The sequence below is a fragment of the Bactrocera tryoni genome, unplaced genomic scaffold (genome assembly GCF_016617805.1).
Source record: "Bactrocera tryoni isolate S06 unplaced genomic scaffold, CSIRO_BtryS06_freeze2 scaffold_7, whole genome shotgun sequence".
NCBI classification, from domain to species: Eukaryota; Metazoa; Arthropoda; class Insecta; order Diptera; family Tephritidae; genus Bactrocera; species Bactrocera tryoni.
Window position 1 is genome coordinate 17,722,016 of NW_024396366.1, and position 18,177 is coordinate 17,740,192.

At 38.2% G+C, this 18,177-nt stretch overlaps 1 protein-coding gene across 1 annotated transcript; it reads right to left on the bottom strand.

The window, feature by feature from the left end:
- Positions 1-187: 187 nt before the first annotated feature.
- On the bottom strand, positions 188-2,973 carry LOC120781822. Its single transcript, XM_040114041.1, has 3 exons — positions 2,880-2,973; positions 575-670; positions 188-513 (listed from the first exon to the last, which is right to left on the bottom strand). Exons 1-3 carry the CDS (start codon positions 2,971-2,973, stop codon positions 188-190), a joined length of 516 nt encoding a protein of 171 aa, XP_039969975.1.
- Positions 2,974-18,177: the final 15,204 nt, after the last annotated feature.

The window sequence follows — 18,177 nt, forward strand, 5'->3', positions numbered from 1 at the left end:
TCGTTAAACTGAAATATTCGTTATATCGGAAACGAAAATTAAATTAATATTGGTTCATACGTAATATGTTTAAAAATAACTATTTATTCATAAATTCATAAACATTGGTTGAAATAAATACATATACAATGGAAAATGCATACAATAAAATTATTAAAAGTTGAATTTTATAACAAAAATATGAGCATTATTCAACTGAAAAGAAATTTGTTATGCTCATTTGCTTTAGTGGCCGAGAAATTTTGAGATCCTGTGCCTTTTGATGTAGGTTTTTCAATAAAAATTTTTTTTCCTGTTCCACGTTGTTTTCTTCAGACCATTTGATACACTTCTCAAAGAAGTCGATGGTATCAGTGTGCTTTATTGGCGGTACAGCTACAACTGCAGCGGTATCACCTTCCTCCTCTTCCGAAATTTCTATAGCTAGTTCATTTTCAGCACTCGGGTTCTCTTCTACAGGTACATTGTCTACACTGTTCCATGCTTCCAAATCATCTGTGTTGAAGTTTGTCTAAAATTTTATTTGAATATTAATTTAAATTATTTCTACAAATGCATAAGTTAAACCGTATCTGGGGAAACATTGTATGGATAAGAGAAAGTGTGCTCTCAATAACAGAAAGGTCTTCTCTGAATCGCAAATCTGCTAGAGGTATATTGTCTTCATCATCTTCATCGTCAGGTGTGGTTTTATTAATTAAAATGTTTTTCTAACACTTCTGAAGAACAACCCCTGAAACTTTTCCCCAAGCTGCAGCAATAAGTTGAACTGCATTGAAAAGGGTGAGGTCCTTTAACGCTGTGTTTATATTTTCTTTTTGCACTACACTGCTCAGTAAAGAATTTCGGTAAAATAATTTGGTGAGGCGAATCGCGTTCTGGTCCATCGGTTGACTTAGAGCCGTTACATTCGGTGGCATAAACACTGTCCATATTTTTCCATTTGGAGTCACCAAATCTTCTTCTGGTGGATGACTAGGAGCGTTATCGAGGAGTAATATTGCTCGCTTTGGTTGACTTCGACTTTCAAGAAAATCTTCAACCTATAATTTAAAGTATTATTAAGAAGTATTGAAGTTAAAATTGTTGTAATATACAAACCTGAAGCACGAATTTACTAAAAACCAGTTTCAAAAATTTCGATATTCATCCACGCGGATTTTGAGTGCGCATAGTCCACGGCAACTGTTTTGTTTTTAAAGGAACGAGGGTTTTTGGATTTTCCTATTACAAGAGGCTTTAATTTCATTGTTCCCGTTGCATTTGAGCAGGCAAGAATTGCAACTCGTTCTTTGGATAACTTTCGGCCAGGTGCTCTGTCTTCATTAGCGTGAACTAGAGTTTGGTTCGCCAACATCTTCCAGTAAAGTCCAGTTTCATCAGCGTTGAAAACTGCATCAAGACTTATGCCATTTTTTACGATAATTTCATTTAATTTTTCAAAGAGATTTCTTTCAGGGTTTTCCCCTTTTTATTGTCGTCAATTATTTCTAATTTGTCACCCAAGCAAAGCCGTTTTCGAATTGAAGGCATTTTTAAATAATTTATGCGATGTCCTCACTTTACCACTTGAACTAATATTTCGCGCAATGAAGCGTGCATAAAAAAATAAATACAATTCTTTAAAAAATATAACTCACGTGGAAAGTATCACTCGCAGACACACCTGTTATAAATGGCCTCCAGGTATTCCGGAATGAACTTCCACAAGCTTTTACACATCTCTCCGTTTAAACCATCAAAACCTGGGGACCTAACCAGGCCAAAGGCGTACCCCAACTCCCCGTCATCTAATGCAAGGACAGATACCTCTTGTGCTTGAGGTACCTGCACCTCCGACCTGGGTAAGAACGCAACTAACAGAACCTCCGCACAGTCTCCACACGACAATAACAGAGTGTTACCTACGCAAAGAGAGGTGACATCCTTTCTCCTACGACCACGGCAGATCCTATAGACCTGACCCCAGTGGTCGTTCCTAGTTTCCCTAACGAAGCTCCGCTAGTACTCTTTAACCTTCACTACCATTTCTTTATATTACCTATCCGCACAACTAAATTCATACCTAAGCTGGGACAGCCTACCAGAATTGGAATGTCAGGCGCATTGAAACTTTCGCCTCAAACCATAGTTCTCCTCTCCAAGGTTAAATCACGCGTCCACCATTTAATCTTTATAGTCATATAATTATCACACCTCCAAGTACCCTCAAACTACCCCATACAGACGAACAATTTGCTTGTCCACCTCCAACTCTTCAAACTGTCTAAGCAGTATACTAGATACTATTTCCCTAACCGTGAGTCCACATTGGTTCCAGTCAATACCAATGGTACGCCATCGCCACAATGAACTCTCATAAGGCGAGGGAGGGGATTGGGGGATAACCCTAATTTGAATCAAATTATGATCACTCAATCCTCACCCTCCTTTAAGTTCCCATCTAACGTTGAAAGCCCTACTTGCTGCCTGAATCATAAGCGTAGCGCTAAAGTCGCTCACGCCCCCAGGCCCATCGAACGTATAGCATTCGCTCAGCTCATTCTCAATGTGGAGGCTATTAGCCAACACCCATTCGCTTAATGCCTCGCCTCGACTGTGGCTTTAGTATCCAGACCCAATGGCGGGATACCTTACTAAACTACATGGAGGACGAGGCATTCGCATCCAGGCCCAGGATGGGCTACTACTCGCAAGTAAAGAATGGGGTACATTGACGCAATCGGCAGCTCTGTAGCCTTCTTGACCGCACCTCCGGCAAGCATCTCATCTACCCCTACACTCAGACAACCTGAGATCAAATCCCATGCACCGGAAGCAGCCAGCGACGGGGCTATGCGGTCGCACCCGGAAAGAAAATCACTTGAAGTTGCACCTACCTGCCTTCAAGAGAGCGCACATCAACTTGTCCGTACCCTCAAGGACGGCATTGGTGCTACCGTCAGGGGCTACCTTCCATAGACGACTGACCATCCTTACCTCTGGGACACCGGGCTGAAGTCCTGAAGGTTCAGCCGGAGTAGCTCCTCCATGAATTCCTCATGGGGGATCTCCGTATGGACCCCCTGAACCACAACCCTATAACCCAACTTCTGGTTGACAATCACGTCCAACCCCACCTCCCCGAATTTTGCGTTGGTCGCCACCTTTTCCCTCTCTAAAAGAGAGGGAGAGCGAATAACCGACCCACCTAATTAACTACCTTCTTAATCACTTTCTTAGAGTAAGTTGCAGGTCTCTTACTCCTCACCACAAACAATTAGGTCCCCACAGGCTTCGGCGTCACCCTCTTTTTCACGACCTACGTCCGTTTCTTTGCTCACCGTACTAGCCGGATGAGCTTTCACAGCGGTGGCCACATTAACGCTTCCAACTACCGCTCCCTCCCTCATTTTCGCACGCATAACGCGGCGACCCCGTACGCGCATCCGCTTTCTCAGCGGTGGCCACTTTGGCATTCTCACCACAACTACTGCTCCCTCCTTCGTTTTCGCACTCGCTACGCGGCGACCCCGAACAAAAGAGAATACCGAAAATTCGCAGAAAAAACACTTAGTAGATAATTTCGTCTATCTTGGAACCAGCATCAACACCAACAACAACGTCAGCCTCGAAATCCAACCCAGGATACTCCTTTCCAACAGGTTATACTTCGGACTAAGTAACCAATTGAGAAGTAAAGTCCTTCCTCGACGAACAAAAATAAAACTCTAAAAGTCACTCATTATTCCCGGCCTGCTATACGGTGCAGAGACATGGACGATGACAACATCTGATGGGTCAACGTTGCGTGTTTTCGAGAGGAAAGTTCTGCGAAAGATTTATGGCCCTTTCGCCATGGCAAACTCCCATTAGATGAAGCGATGAGCTGTAGGAGATATATGACGACATTGACATAGTTCAGCGAATTATAAGACAGCGGCTAGGATAGCTAGATCATGTCGTCTAAATGGACGAAAACACTCCAGCTCTACAAGTATTTGATGCAGTACCCGCCAGGGGAAGCAGAGGAAGAGGAAGACCTCCACTCCGCTGGAAGGACCAGGTGGAGAAGGACCTGACTTTGCTTAGAATCTCGCTTGCCACGTAGCGAAAAGAAGAAACGACTGGCGCGCTGTTGTTAACTCGGTTATAACTGCGTAAGCGGTTTCTATGCCACTAAAAAAGAAGAAGAAGAACACCATTAGCGTTCCATATATAAATGTTCAATACACTGATTATTTACTTAAAAAAGTTTGCAAGATTTGATTTTGTGATTTGATTATCTCTTGAATCATATTTTGCATTATTGACATAAATTGTGTTATACATTGGGTAAGCTTGAAAATCATTATTACAGGGTCATAGTTTCAACGCTTCCATTAGGTTGGTTTTATGGCAATTGCATTTGTGCAGTGTTGCCTTTCATCACATTTGCATAGCTCCCTTGTGTAGCATTATTTCTAATAGTACCCGGTTTTGAAACATGAACAGGGATTTCAATATTTTCGCTAGAACGAATATTTGTCTTTTGATTATGTGCTTGAATTCCGACAGACAATTTAGTTTTTAAGTCTTTATATACAGAGCAATCCATATAGTTTGCAGTATGATTTCCCATGGATTGACAGTTGGTGCATTGTACTGGACCATTTCTTTTTTGTGGCTCTTCCAATGCTTCTTGGTCGTCATTAGAGGCTACTGAAGACTATATACCTTTTATGACAACAACTAGGCCTTTTGAGCTCTTCAGTTGGTAAGAGTAGTAATTCTTGTTATTAGTACTTTACAACATCCAAGAAACTTTTTTCAGTGTATGTTTGAATTTTTGTTTCATCTATGTTATCTTTTTTTCAAGGAACTATATGAAAATTGTTTTTTCCTATTAAATTGCTTATTTTGGAGACAATCGCATTTGAACTCTGCTCACGCAACTAGATTGGAGGGGGTTTGGCTTTCACGACTTTGGTAAGGCAAATCTTTCGTCAGAATTTCTGGCTACTTATCTTTTGGAGCGCTTGGTTGATTTTTTTTTTTTTGTATTGATCGCTGATTTAATTGGACTCGATTCCTTTTTTATATTTATATAGCGATCAATACCAGTCTGAACACATGGCCCTTTTCTTTTTTTTCTCGTCTTGCATTTTGTTTTCGCTGTCCGGGTGCTTGCTGGTACCTGCATACTGGTTGCTGTCAGCGCATTTGGTGTTGTCCAATTGCTGTTTTCTGCTGACTGCGCTTGTTTACAATTATGTGTTATCGCCGTTACTTTTGTTTGTGTCAGGAGTTGCTTTTGTTGGCTCGACAAAGCTAAAGTAGGCATTTAAAGAACACCATAAACACCATGAATATTGAACTTTTGAACTTTAAATGAAAATAGCTCAAAAACCATAAGTTAGCGGTAACTATATATACATATATATTTTCTTGATCTGGAGGACCTCTATCCGTACATACCATTTTTAATCCCAAATCGGGGGATGCTATTCTAAGTCCCAGCTGATTATAGTAAGCACGGATACAGTAGCATGATGGAAGCAATTTTTTGAGACATATTCAACAATACAATTCAATAAAATTCAAATGATATCTTTTGGTGCTACAAAAATTATTACAGTCTTGCACCCTGTTGCTGTTGGCAGTGAAAAAGTTGTTGCCAAATTTTATTGAAGCTACGATCTTAACTGCTAAATCGAAATAATAAGTTTTTTGATACCGTGTATTCCTATGATTCCAATTGATATACCATTTCATTTCAAACGATTACAATTATTCTAAAATAGGTAGCAATTAATAAAATATAAAGTCACCTGGAAGTTCGAAAATCTTTATATTAGGTATTAATTGTTGTTGCCAAATTTTATTGAAGCTACGATCTTAACTGCTAAATCAAAATAATAAGTTTTTTGATACCGCGTATTCCTATGATTCCAATTGATATACCATTTCATTTCAAACGATTACAATTATTCTAAAACAGGTAGCAATTAATAAAATATAAATGGTATATCAATTGGAATCATAGGAATACGCGGTAATAATAAGTTTTTTGATATACCATTTTATTTCAAACGAACTAAACCACTATAACTTCAAATTAGTTATTGTGACCTATATACATATTTACATTAACGGAGAATTCTAAACGAAACTTTTACTATAACCAGCAACTTGAAACCTAAGCGCAGTAGGTAACATACAACTGCGCTTAGGTCTCAAGTTAACTCTTACGGGCTCCACCTGCCAATAAGAATGATTATTGAAACACAACTTTATAGTATTGAAACAGAGAATATTTTATTAAAAATAAAACTAAAATAATCGATCCATATGTAAAAACTAATGTGAAGGATGAATCTGATGCCGTTTAATAAGTTTGTAAATATCAGGTTCCAATTTACCCAAGAACAGTCGCAAGTCGCCACGTTCGGTAACAAGCAAACGATTTCTATTTTTAGTAAGCAGTGTTGTCACAGCACTAAATCCACGTTCACACAAATATGACGATGGGAATGCTATCAAGAATCGTTGAACGATTGACCACAATCCAGGGTACAATTGCGAGATCGGTTTTTGTAGCCAAAATTCTTGGTAACCATTTTTGAACTTGATTTTTATTTCCTCGTTTGTTGTCAATTCTATAAGTTCTTCTTCCAACTGAGGTGACATTGTTGTGTTGACATTTGAAAACGGATCCAACACCTACTCTGGTATTTCCAAGCTCAAAATGTCCTGGTAGCGTTCGGTGAAGTCAATGTGGAGGTTTTCCAAATGTTGGCAGAAGGCAAACAATTCGTCGTTACTGCATGATACTGCTAAATTCGTTTTTTTTTTAATTAAATTTAGTTTGTCGCCTTGCAATTGGAAATTCATGTCGTTGAACAATTTATACAGGTCTGTCATGTAAGCTTTATCATTCTTTGATGTTATGAGCTTGTATTGAAATTCTGTATCTTTAGTTTCCAAGAACTCTATAACAGAGTCAAACAGGTTGTAGAATCGAGTCAGACAATTGCCTCTTGATAGCCAACGAACTTCAGTATGAAACAACAAACGATTGAAATCCTCGTCATTAGTAATACAAAGCTGATGAAATAATCTATCATTCAAAGAGCTGTTGCGGATTTTATTGACTGCTTTGATGACATATTGCAGTGATTGAAATAGTTTTTCACTTAAGTTTCTAGCAACTTTATGTTGTCTATGAATAACGCAATTTACACCAAGGACATCTGGAACTTTTATTTTTTAAGTACGCTATGAAGCCTTTATGGCACCCTGTCATAGCAGGAGCGCCATCCGTAGCAACTGAAATAATATTTTTCAAAGAAATTTCTTTATCATCGCAAAACTTTTCCAATGTATTGAATATGGTTTCTCCTTTTGTATCGGTCTCTGAATTTCTATCAAATAATAGTTCTTCACATATTTTCTCATCTTTAATAAAACTCACGTAAGACAACAACAATGCTTCATTAGTTGGTAAAGTGGACTCATCCAGCTGAATTGAAAATTGACTTGACCTCAGGTGATCGTACAATGATTCTTCAATGTTTTCAGCCATTTCATCAATTCGTCTATGCACAGAATTATTACTCAAAGGAATTTTTCGGATAATATCTGCGACCGATTTATGAAGCACGGTAGTTATTACTTCATTTATTGCTGGCAATATTAACTCTTCTCCGATGTTATGTGGTTTGCCTTTTTGAGCAATTAACAAAAAGATATTGTACGAAGCTAGATGTCCGTCGTCATCTTGCTCAGCAGCCGCCGAAAATAGTTTTGCTACACTTGGCTGAGTATTATGCTTCTTCTCTAGATGTTGAAAATATGCTACATTCTTGTCCCTCTTATCTGGATGCATTTTATTCAAATGATCTTGCAGTCTTGAAGTCTTCATTGCTTCATTCGAAAATGTTTTTAGACATAGAAGACACAAAGGCGAGGATGGGTTTGTGAGATTTTCAATGAATCCGAATTTAATGTATTCCGCACAGTATTGCCGTCTCTTATTTTTTATTTCCGACATTGTTTTGCTTTGAGAAATACCTTCATCTTCGCGATTAGTGTAAAGGAGGCGTAAGTAATGCTCATCTATTGCACGCAAAACCACAAATGAATATAAAATAAATATTATATTGTTTATATAGGAATGTAAGAACAATTATTATATAGTAGTCCAAAAATATGAGATTCTTATTTTCCTAGAAATACATTTGTAAAAAAAAGGATCTTTCCCCTTTTCGTATTATCTTATTTTCCCAGAAACCAGAAATACATTTGTAAGAAAGGATAAAGCAAATAAAACCAAAACAAAACATGCGTTACATCAGCTACCTACACCGACGTCATTTCGCAAGTAATAAAATAAATTATTCAGAGCTCAAAGCATTCGCTACATACCTACCCTACACCTTTGCGCAAACATTGATTATATTATGATAGCAAATGCCCACATACAGATTTGGCAATGGCAATAGCAATGCGTTTGACAGTTGGTATTCTATAAATTCTATCCTGTCGAGATGTCCCGTTATGAAACGGAGTTACCGATTGACATGATTTTCATTTTTTCTATATTCAATAAAATAGGACAGATATATGAACTACGCGAGAGAAATATAGAACCGAGTTTGAGCAATCTTTTTAATTCATATTAGTTGATGTTCACAAGTTGTTGTTGAGAGTCGAGAGCTCATGTAGTCGTTGTCTAAGAGGCCTCCTAGCTAAATAAAATTACAAATAACCCCCCAGGCCTCTACACAACGCCCCCATTTTCTTTCTGGGTCTCTTACCGCCCCCCTTGATACCTGCAGCGCCCACAAGGGGTCGTTATCGCCCACTTTGGGAAACACTGATCTAAACGAATATCTACCTCATTTTTCCATATTATTAAACTCAATTGAATTGAATAAAAGAACAACACCGTAAACAAGTTTTTGTACTAAGTATATATTCACAAAGGGGGATGGAGTCATGTGAAAAACTTCACGCAAGTGAGAAAATTCTCTGATCGCCGTTCACCAGGAGCGGCCAGAAACGTTTCTTTACATATGGCTCAAGCGGCTCACGACCGCCGGTCTTGGACCAAGTATCCTCTGAGTAGCCTACGAACATCCGTTTGAAATCGAGCTAAAGTGAGAAGGCGAAACATCCCCTTTACAGGGTTGTGCGCTGAATTTGGGACCCGCCACATAAAAAACACCCCCAATGGAAAAATACCAACTTCCCCGGATTAGAGACCCCCCTTTTGATGACGACCATGACAAACGAAATCAGGATTATGATTAGAGCGCATGCACCTGGAGTGGCCGGTTCCTTAATTGGGAAGGTGCCGCTGCTCAGCTGGTTGATGTTCTCGTGAAAATAACGGCTGAAATGCGATGGACGGGACAAGGACTGTGGCGATAGGTCCTTGTGGCATTTACTACAGTGGTCATATAAAGGAGCGCAAGTTTGGTGTGGGATTCGTTGTAGGAGAGAGACTCCGTCGCCGAGTACTATCATTCACTCCGGTGGATGAACATCCAACCACAACTGCATCAAAGCGCGTTTCTTCAGCATATTGCTGATTTGCCCCCACAAGAGAAAGACGATGTTACCAAAGATGCCTTCTATGAGCGCTTGGAGCGATATCAAAATCGTGCTTGGCGAACAGCCGACAGCCGAATGATCTACTACTCGCTTTGCTCTCCCGCTCTCTGAGAGCACTCGTCAACAACTCGGTATAGTGGAATTGCAGGACAGCATTTTAAACTCCTTACGTACAACTGCAACCGAAACCATTGGTATTCGGAAAATGCAAAAGAACAGCTGGTACGACGAGGAATGCCGTGTCGCAGCGCAGAGAAAACAGACTGCCTTCCTCGCAACGTTACGATCAACCACTACACGTGCGGGATGGGATAGATACCGATAGTTGAAGAGGGAAACGGGACGCATTTGCAGGCAGAAAAAGAAAAGGCCGAAATACGTGAGTATGAAGAGCTTGACAAGCTAGTCGGCAAGGGTAATGCTCGAAAATTCTACGAAGAAATGCGGCAAATATCAGAAGGTTTCAAGACCGGAGCATACTCTTGTAGCACGAAAAGGAGCTGACTTTATGCCGCGATGTCTGAATTTGGTACCCCCGCTAAACTAAAACGGCTGTGTAAACTGACGTTGAGCAACACTAAAAGCTCCGTTAGGATCGGGAATGACCTCTAGATCCGTTCGATACCAAACGAGGTTTCAGACAAGGCGACTCTCTCTCGTGTGACTTCTTCAACCTTCTTCTGGAGAAAATAATTCCAGCTGCAGAACTAACCTGAGAAAGTGAAATCTTCATTAAGAGTGTACAGCTGCCGGCCTTAACAACCGCACCATTAGTTCTGCTTTCTCGAGGTCCCGTCCTGCTATATGGCGGAGAGGTGTCCATGCCTGCATGACAACAACTGATGTGTCGATGTTGCGATTTTTCGAGAGAATATATGTTGCTGGTTGCAGCTTGGAGGCGCCGCTATTCCGATCAGAAGAGCAAATGTCCAGGTGAGTTTTGTGTATAAAAATATAGAATATGTAAGTACAAATATTGTCTTACATACATAAATTATACATTTTAGTGTATTTTTTGGTGCAAATAAATAAACAAAGAGTGAGTAGGGTCATAATAAATCGTTATTTTATAAAGAAGTTAAGTTTTAAAACCGTGGTGTTAGGAGATGTAGAGATAATCCCTATTTCGAAGCAAATGACTCGGAAGTTATTTACTTATTTGATGCTCCTCATCATCATAAAAAAGTAAACAAAACTGCTGAGAAAAGAAAAAACAAAGTCGTTTTTTAAAGGCGCCCAGTTCATATCGTTCATATATAATGTATGAAAATGGTACCCCAAATGGCAATCGGCACACATGGCTCCAAACCCTTTAAAAAAATAAAGATGCAATTAGCTTTTCGTGTTTTTAGTGATTCTGTTGGAAGTGCTATTTTCGCCTTTATAGCTTCGGGAAATTTAATACAATGATGTCATGAAAGGTTGTATGCGATTAGTCTTGGATCTATGCTTACGACTCGGAACAGCATATCGTGGCAGAAGTGAGCCGAAGCCGAAACAACCAATTCAGAGCAGGTCGAAAATTAAGGATAAGTTGACAGTTTTCTTCGATTACCGAGATACTGTGGAATACTATTTAAATCTTAAGCGTCGTTTGCGCGAAGCTATTGGTAAAAATAGGGCGTAATTATGGAGCGACAGCTATTGGTTTTTGTACCATAATTAAGCACCGTCATATTGTCAACCAATATCGTGCCACAACAACCGTGTTCACCAGATTTAGCTCCGTGTGACTTCGGGCTATTTAGAAAACTCAAACGACCGGGAAAACCTTATACTACGTTGGCACAAGAGTGATGAGGCCAAGTCGGATTACTTTAAGGCAGTGGCGCTCATTTAATAACAACGCAATAAAAATCCAAACACGCGTGTTTGACTGATAATTCTGCTACTGTGAAAAATAGCATTTAGTTTCTGTTGAGCAAGCAACATCGCATCGCTAATTTTTTTAAATACACTGACAGAAACACCTCGAATTTTTAAAATGTTTTCAAGCGAATGGCAGGAAAATTATGTTTTTATTGGGGAAGCGCAATGCTTATTGTGTTACAAAACATTAAGTCGTTGCAATATATGTAGTGTGGAACGTCATTACACTACTGTTCATAATGTATACCTTGCAATTCAAGGCAATGATAGAAGAAATCTTCCTCTTAAATTGAAAGCAAAATATTTCTTTAATAAGTATATTACTATCCTATTGAAACACTTTCAAATTAATTCAAAATAAGCAAAGAAACACGCTTTCTGACCAACATCTTACCGATCTTCTACGCATTAAGGAGTATAAAGGGGAAATCAATATTGATGATGTATTATCGAAACGAGCCATTTAGTCAACGACTTTATAAATTTTCAAGTATTACACAAAAAGAATTCAATAAACATTTCCGAAATTTTTTCCGAATTTGCCAATAATTTTTTTCCCTGAATGTAAATAAAAAAAAAAAGTACAGTAGAAATTTGTTCAGCGTACATGGCGAAAATCTATAGCAATGTTTGTGCAGCGCAAACGTAAAATGTAGTAGTATTGAGGCGTTTAAAGGGATAGATTTTGCAGAATAAGTTAAGAATTTTTAAATTATGAACAAAAGGTTACTAATTTTGGCTCTAATAGTATGCAGATGGGGGGATTCGATGTGAAAATAACTCCGCAGTGTTTATCATATCTTTTCAGACAAGCCTAGAGGCATAGGAAATATTCGTTTTATATATTCGTTTTCCTAAAGTTTGTCCGTTTGTCCGCTTATCCAGTGCCGGATTAAACTAACGCGGGGCCTGTAGCAAATTCTGTCAAGGGGCCCCTGGTTTGCTAGAGGTTCTCAAGTTTAGGGTACTAAATAAAACAAAATTTTTACAATAAATTTTTCTGGATTTATTATGGGCAAATTTAGAGATAATACTTTCAATATCGACTTATTTAAACAAGTCATGCTCTATATTTAACAAAGTGAGATGATTAAGACGTTCTTTGCCCATCGTGTTCCTTAATTCATTTTTAATACGTTTTAATGTTGAAAAAGAACGTTCGCCACTGCAGTTAGTGATCATGAAAGATAAGTAAATTCGCAAAGCTATTTCTAAGTTTGGGAAACACGATTCTAAAGAATTATTTAATAAAAGTTTATGATATTGCTGTTGCAGAGGCTCCTGTTTCTTGCTGTCAATAACAGTAGCCACATCTGTTTTCAGTAGCTCGGTGAACTGAACTAATTCGCTGCTTAGGCTGTTCTTCAAATCATTTTCGTAAGCACTGATCATACTAGAGGATTTTTCTAAAATCTTTGTTGTAAGAGATTTTAGGTGTCGAAATACTTCAAAAACACTAGTAATTTTATGATATGCTTTCATATTTTTAGTTAAAGCAGACAGTACGTTATCAATAATGACTATAAACACCTCAAATTCGAAACGTTGTCCAGGTGTTTGATTTTCAACAAAGTCGTCGAGTGTAGTAGAGCCGCTGAAATGGTCATACTTTGTATTACGCTTGATTCGTCGTGATGTCTGTTGCTGGTATTCTTCACAGTAGGTCAGATCTTTGACTCGTATCTCAATACTTGAAAAAGTGGATCGCATTGCTTGGACGTAGCGATATAATGATTCATAAAAGGCGTATCCCTTTATTAATGTCTTGATCAGATGACTGCAGTGAAGCACTAGTCGCTTGAAAGCGTTCTAGGACTTCGTTCCACCTTATTGTCATTATTCCCGTTTCTAACTTATTCATCGTTGAAAGTAGTCCGTAAGCTTTATTACAGGACTCCGATTTTTGATCGACGTTATTGAAATTGTCTTCCAATACTTGCTTAATAGCGATAAAACCACATGAAAGTGCCTTCGTAGCATCAGCCGGGCTGAAGACCTAGTTTCCGATAAGCGTTTCAAAATCGGAATTTTGAAGTAGAATCTTTAAGTGCGTTCGTAAGACGACCCCATCGATAGATAGAAGCGGGAAAAATGTATAGAGGTTTTCAATGAAATCGAAGAAAGGTAATGCCTTCTGTACAGCAGTCTGCAGCGCACTTAGCAACCAAATTTAATGAATGTGCAAGACAGGGAATGTATTCTGCATACTTATTTATTTTCTTAATTCGGGCTTGTTGCCATGCCATGTTGCCATGTTGCTGGCATTATAATAGCTTGCCCATGACAATCTTTGATAGTATTAATGCCACTCTCACTCAAGAAATCTAGTAAAATTTGAGCGAGTTGGTCATCAGTATATGAATATCATTAAACAATTATTTTCAATAAAAATATTGTAAAACTTTAATAGCTATAATTATTTTTTTTTGACGGCCATGAAGCATACAAAATCTAGAGATATTCGATTTTCTTTTTATTTTATTTAATTCACAATAGTGGTATTCGGGAGAAATGTAACTTTATTTTGATATAATAATTAATTAATATTAAAAACAAGAAAAAGCGTTAACTTCGGCTGCACCGAAGCTAATATACCCTTCACAGGTGCATTTCTTTTAGTAACTATGTGTTCAGTTTGTATGGAAGCTATATGCTATAGTAATTCGATCTGAACAATTTTTTCGGAGATTACATTGTTACCTTAGAAAATAATCTATACCAAATTTGGTGAAGATACATTGTCAAATGTGAAAGTTTTCCATAAAAGAACTTGATTCCGATCGTTCAGTTTGTATGGTAGCTATATGCCATAGTTAACCGATCTGAACAATTTCTTCGGAGATTACATTGTTGCCTTAGGAAATAATCTATTCCAAATTTGGTGAAGATACATTGTCAAATGTGAGAGTGTTCCATACAAGAACTTGATTCCGATCGTTCAGTTTATATGGCAGCTATATGTTGTAGTGGTCCGATATCGGCCGTTCCGACAAATGAGCAGCTTCTTGAAGGGAAAATGACGTTTGCAAAATTTCAAAAGGATATCTTAAAAACTGAGGGACTAGTTCGTATATATACAGACAGACAGACGAACGGACAGACAGACAGAAGGACATGGTTTAATCGACTCAGCTCAACATACTGAACATTTATATATATACTTTATAGGGTCTCCGACGCTTCCTTCTGGGTGTTAAAAACTTCGTGACAAACTTAATATACCCTGTTCAGGGTATAAAAAATTAAAACTCTGGACGTTTGAAGGGTAGAAATGTACCTAGTATAGATCCTAGTCTAAATATATCGATTATAATATTTATAATTAATCATTAGATCATTAAAAGTTAAGAAGTTCGTAAAACGCCTACTTATTTTTACGATTTAACGTGACGAAATCGAGTTTTAGATTTTCAGGTGGAAAGTGGAAGTGAAGCATATTCCAGCGCTTCGCGCTTAAAGCATGCAAGGATATGTTACGCCCATCTAAATTGATATTTTTTAATTACGGTCAGTTGAAGCGTGAGGCCCGTAGCATTTGCTACTCTTGCTACGTGGCTAATCCGGCACTGCGCTTATCTGAGTCGTAATTTATATATACTTACTTACTTTTGCAGTAAACGGTTTTGTTTTGCGAGCTTATACAGTTAAAAACTGACTAAATTAAAATCAAACAGATTCATTCTAAATAATATCTTCGGTTTCATCGAAAATAGAAGCATAAACATCATTCGAATGTTCATGATTTTCTCTGTCACTGTGTATCGACTGCCAGCTTTATAAGTTTTAAAACATGGTTCAATGTAACAAATATTCCGGATGACTTACAGAACATTATATTTGTACTACTACGTTTTCGAAGTCAACCAAATTTATGAAAATATAAGACTAAAGACCAAAAGTAGGAAGGAATAACCAATAATTGTACACATACAGTTTACATTTCTTAACACCAAAACAAACAAAAATTAATAAAAAGGTAAGAAAATGACTTTTTTGCCTAATCTTTCGAATTTATCAATGCCATTTTGTGTAAAAAAAATATAATTTCTTAAGTTTTAAAATTTTAATTTTTTTTTTTTAATTTTAAAGCATATGTACATATATTTATTTGTTGACATGTACAATGCGTGTATATTAGAAGAGATGCTCCCCGTTTTAGGCCCGCTGCTATGGAACCTGATGTACGACGGGGTGTTAAGAATACCGCAACCAAAAAATGTGAAAACAATCGCATATGCGGATGATCTCATAGTGGTAGCTCTAGCTAAACATCTGGATGACCTCCGAATCAAATGCAAAACAGAAGTCTTACTCCTAAGCTCCAGGAGAATTAAAGAAAAAATATCGCTGACCATAACAGAATGTGAGATTACTTCACAGCCGCAGTTGAAGTATCTTGGGATAATAGTGGATTAAAGACTCAAAATTCAAGGAACACTTAGAAAATGCGACACGTAAAGCAAAATAAAATATATAATGTGTTATCTAGAATTATGGCAAATAAAGGCTGTGTGCCTTCGAGCCGACGATGTTTAATAGCTAAGGTAATTGGTTAAGTTATCCTGTATGCGGCTCTTAATATGGATGCATGAGCGCTAGAAATCAAATCATATGCTAGACCAATTAACACTGTGCACAAGCTTTCAGCAATACGCATGATAAGTGCTTTCCAAACCATTTCAAATGATGTTGGTGGGAGGTATTAGCCAGTTTGGCGCCGATTGTCATCCAGGAGACGAATTCGCGCTATTATATAATTTATCATAGATGTATACAGCAGCAAAAGAGAGGAGAGAATTAAAAGTATCGCAATGTGGCAATAACGGTGGCAAACTTCATACAAAGCACAGTGGACGCACCGACGGATTTCGGATCAAACATTCGTGGATACGTAGACAACATGGATACTTGGATTTCCACCTTACCCAAATACTCAGTGGGCATGGTTGCTTTAAAAGCTACTCTATTCAAATATCGTCATGACTTCAGTTCATACTGTCCAACGTGTACAGAGTGTATAGAAGACTCCGGATTTCAAGTATAAGGGAAAAGCTGAAAACCACCCTTGGAGATAGTGTCACGGTGGAAAAATTGACAGCACTTATGTGCAAGTCCTCTGTGAAGTGGAAAGCTGTCAACAGAGCGGAAAATCTAATTATGACAAGATTGAAACATTTAGAACAGACTAGGCGTGAACATGCTTACTTATCAGCAAAGCCGAAATACAATTAAAAATAAACGTTTTCAAACGTACATTCACGCACATGTATTAAATTTTACACTTGAAAACAACCCCATGTCAAGCAGCAATAAACAATATGCTGCAATACATAGGGTAGAAGTGGAGCATTCGCCACTGGGGCACATTCGCCACCCACGGTTATCTCTAAACTCAGTATAGCAATCGAACTTGAATTATCGATAATGTTTGTTTTCATCTGACCACCTCTTGTTTAATTTACCTTCAAAGTTGAAGTTCTAAGTGATCGTAAACAGTCGCGTTTGATTCGTTTTTTGTGTAGCAGTGGAAAGTTTTTAAAGTTCATATATTTTGTAATAACTTTGTCAATTAAGGTGTTCTGTAAGATTTTCATAAGTGCAATACTGACTATATTGCTTTTAGTAAAAATACAAAAAAGGTTTTGATAAAGTGCTGGAGAGTAATAAAAACAAAGTGAGTTTTGAAGCATGCCTGCACCTGGGGCACATCCGCAACACTACAGGTGGGGTTGTTTCGCCGGCATATGTGCCCCATTTGATAAATACACCACAGGCATATGTACCATGACGGGATAAATTTACCATACCCTACATCTGAAAAAATGAAATGAGCAGACTGTGTCTCAGGTGGCGTCCGCGGAAAGAGGTTCTTTATTTACCATGGTGGGCATAATAAATTCTACTGGAAATGCACTTCCACCAGTATACGTTTTTCCGCGAGTTATGTACAAAGACCACTTTGTTAATAGTGGTCCCAACGGCTGTGTAGGTATTGCTGCTAAAAGTGGGTGGATGTCAACGGACGGCTTCTGTGAAGTTCTGAAACATGTTCAAAAAAAAAACCGATATTCCTTAGAAAGACCGATTTTGCTGTTTTTGGACAACCATGTTTCGCACTGCAGCTTGGCTGCTATAATGTTTTGCAGGGAGAATGGCATCCACATATAAGCTTCCCACCGCATTCGTCGCACAAGTTACAGCCCTTGGACATATCGGTATTTGGACCATTTAAAAAACATTTGGCCACGTCATATAGTGATTTCCTTTTATCCAATCCTGGACGAGCTATTACGATTTACGATATACCTCAACTTTCGAAAATTTCTTTTCAAAAGTCATTCGTCTCTGAAAACATATGCAAAGGTTTTTCCACAGCTGGAATAAGTCCATTTAACAGACAAGCAATTCCTGAGGCAGACTTCATTAGCGTAGATGTCGAACATCAAACTGCTGATATTGACTTTGCATTAGAATTAGTTACAAACCAAAACAATGTTTCAATTGAGCCTGCTACTCCTTGCGAATCTTCACCCTTACCATCTGTTGGCAAAACTCCAGAGCAAGTTCGCCCTATTCCTAGAATAATCAAACCTTTTAACTCTTCGAAGTCAAGGAAAGGTTCATCTAAAATTCTTACATCTACACCTTCCAAGAAAGAAAAGGAGAAAATTAAATCAGGGAAGGTGCTGCCACGAAAAACTACCAAAAGGTCCTTGACTTTTAAAAAACGAG

What these genes read in the sequence shown, in the direction of transcription:
- LOC120781822 (XM_040114041.1), bottom strand. Translation starts at nt 2,973, where the DNA reads ATGGTCAGTCGTCTATGGAAGGTAGCCCCTGACGGTAGCACCAATGCC. An exon ending in GTGCGCTCTCTTGAAGGCAG is followed by an intron (nt 671 to 2,879) that starts GTAGGTGCAACT and finishes CTGACGATGAAG; the next exon opens with ATGATGAAGACAATATACCT. An exon ending in TATCCATACAATGTTTCCCC is followed by an intron (nt 514 to 574) that starts AGATACGGTTTA and finishes AAATAAAATTTT; the next exon opens with AGACAAACTTCAACACAGAT.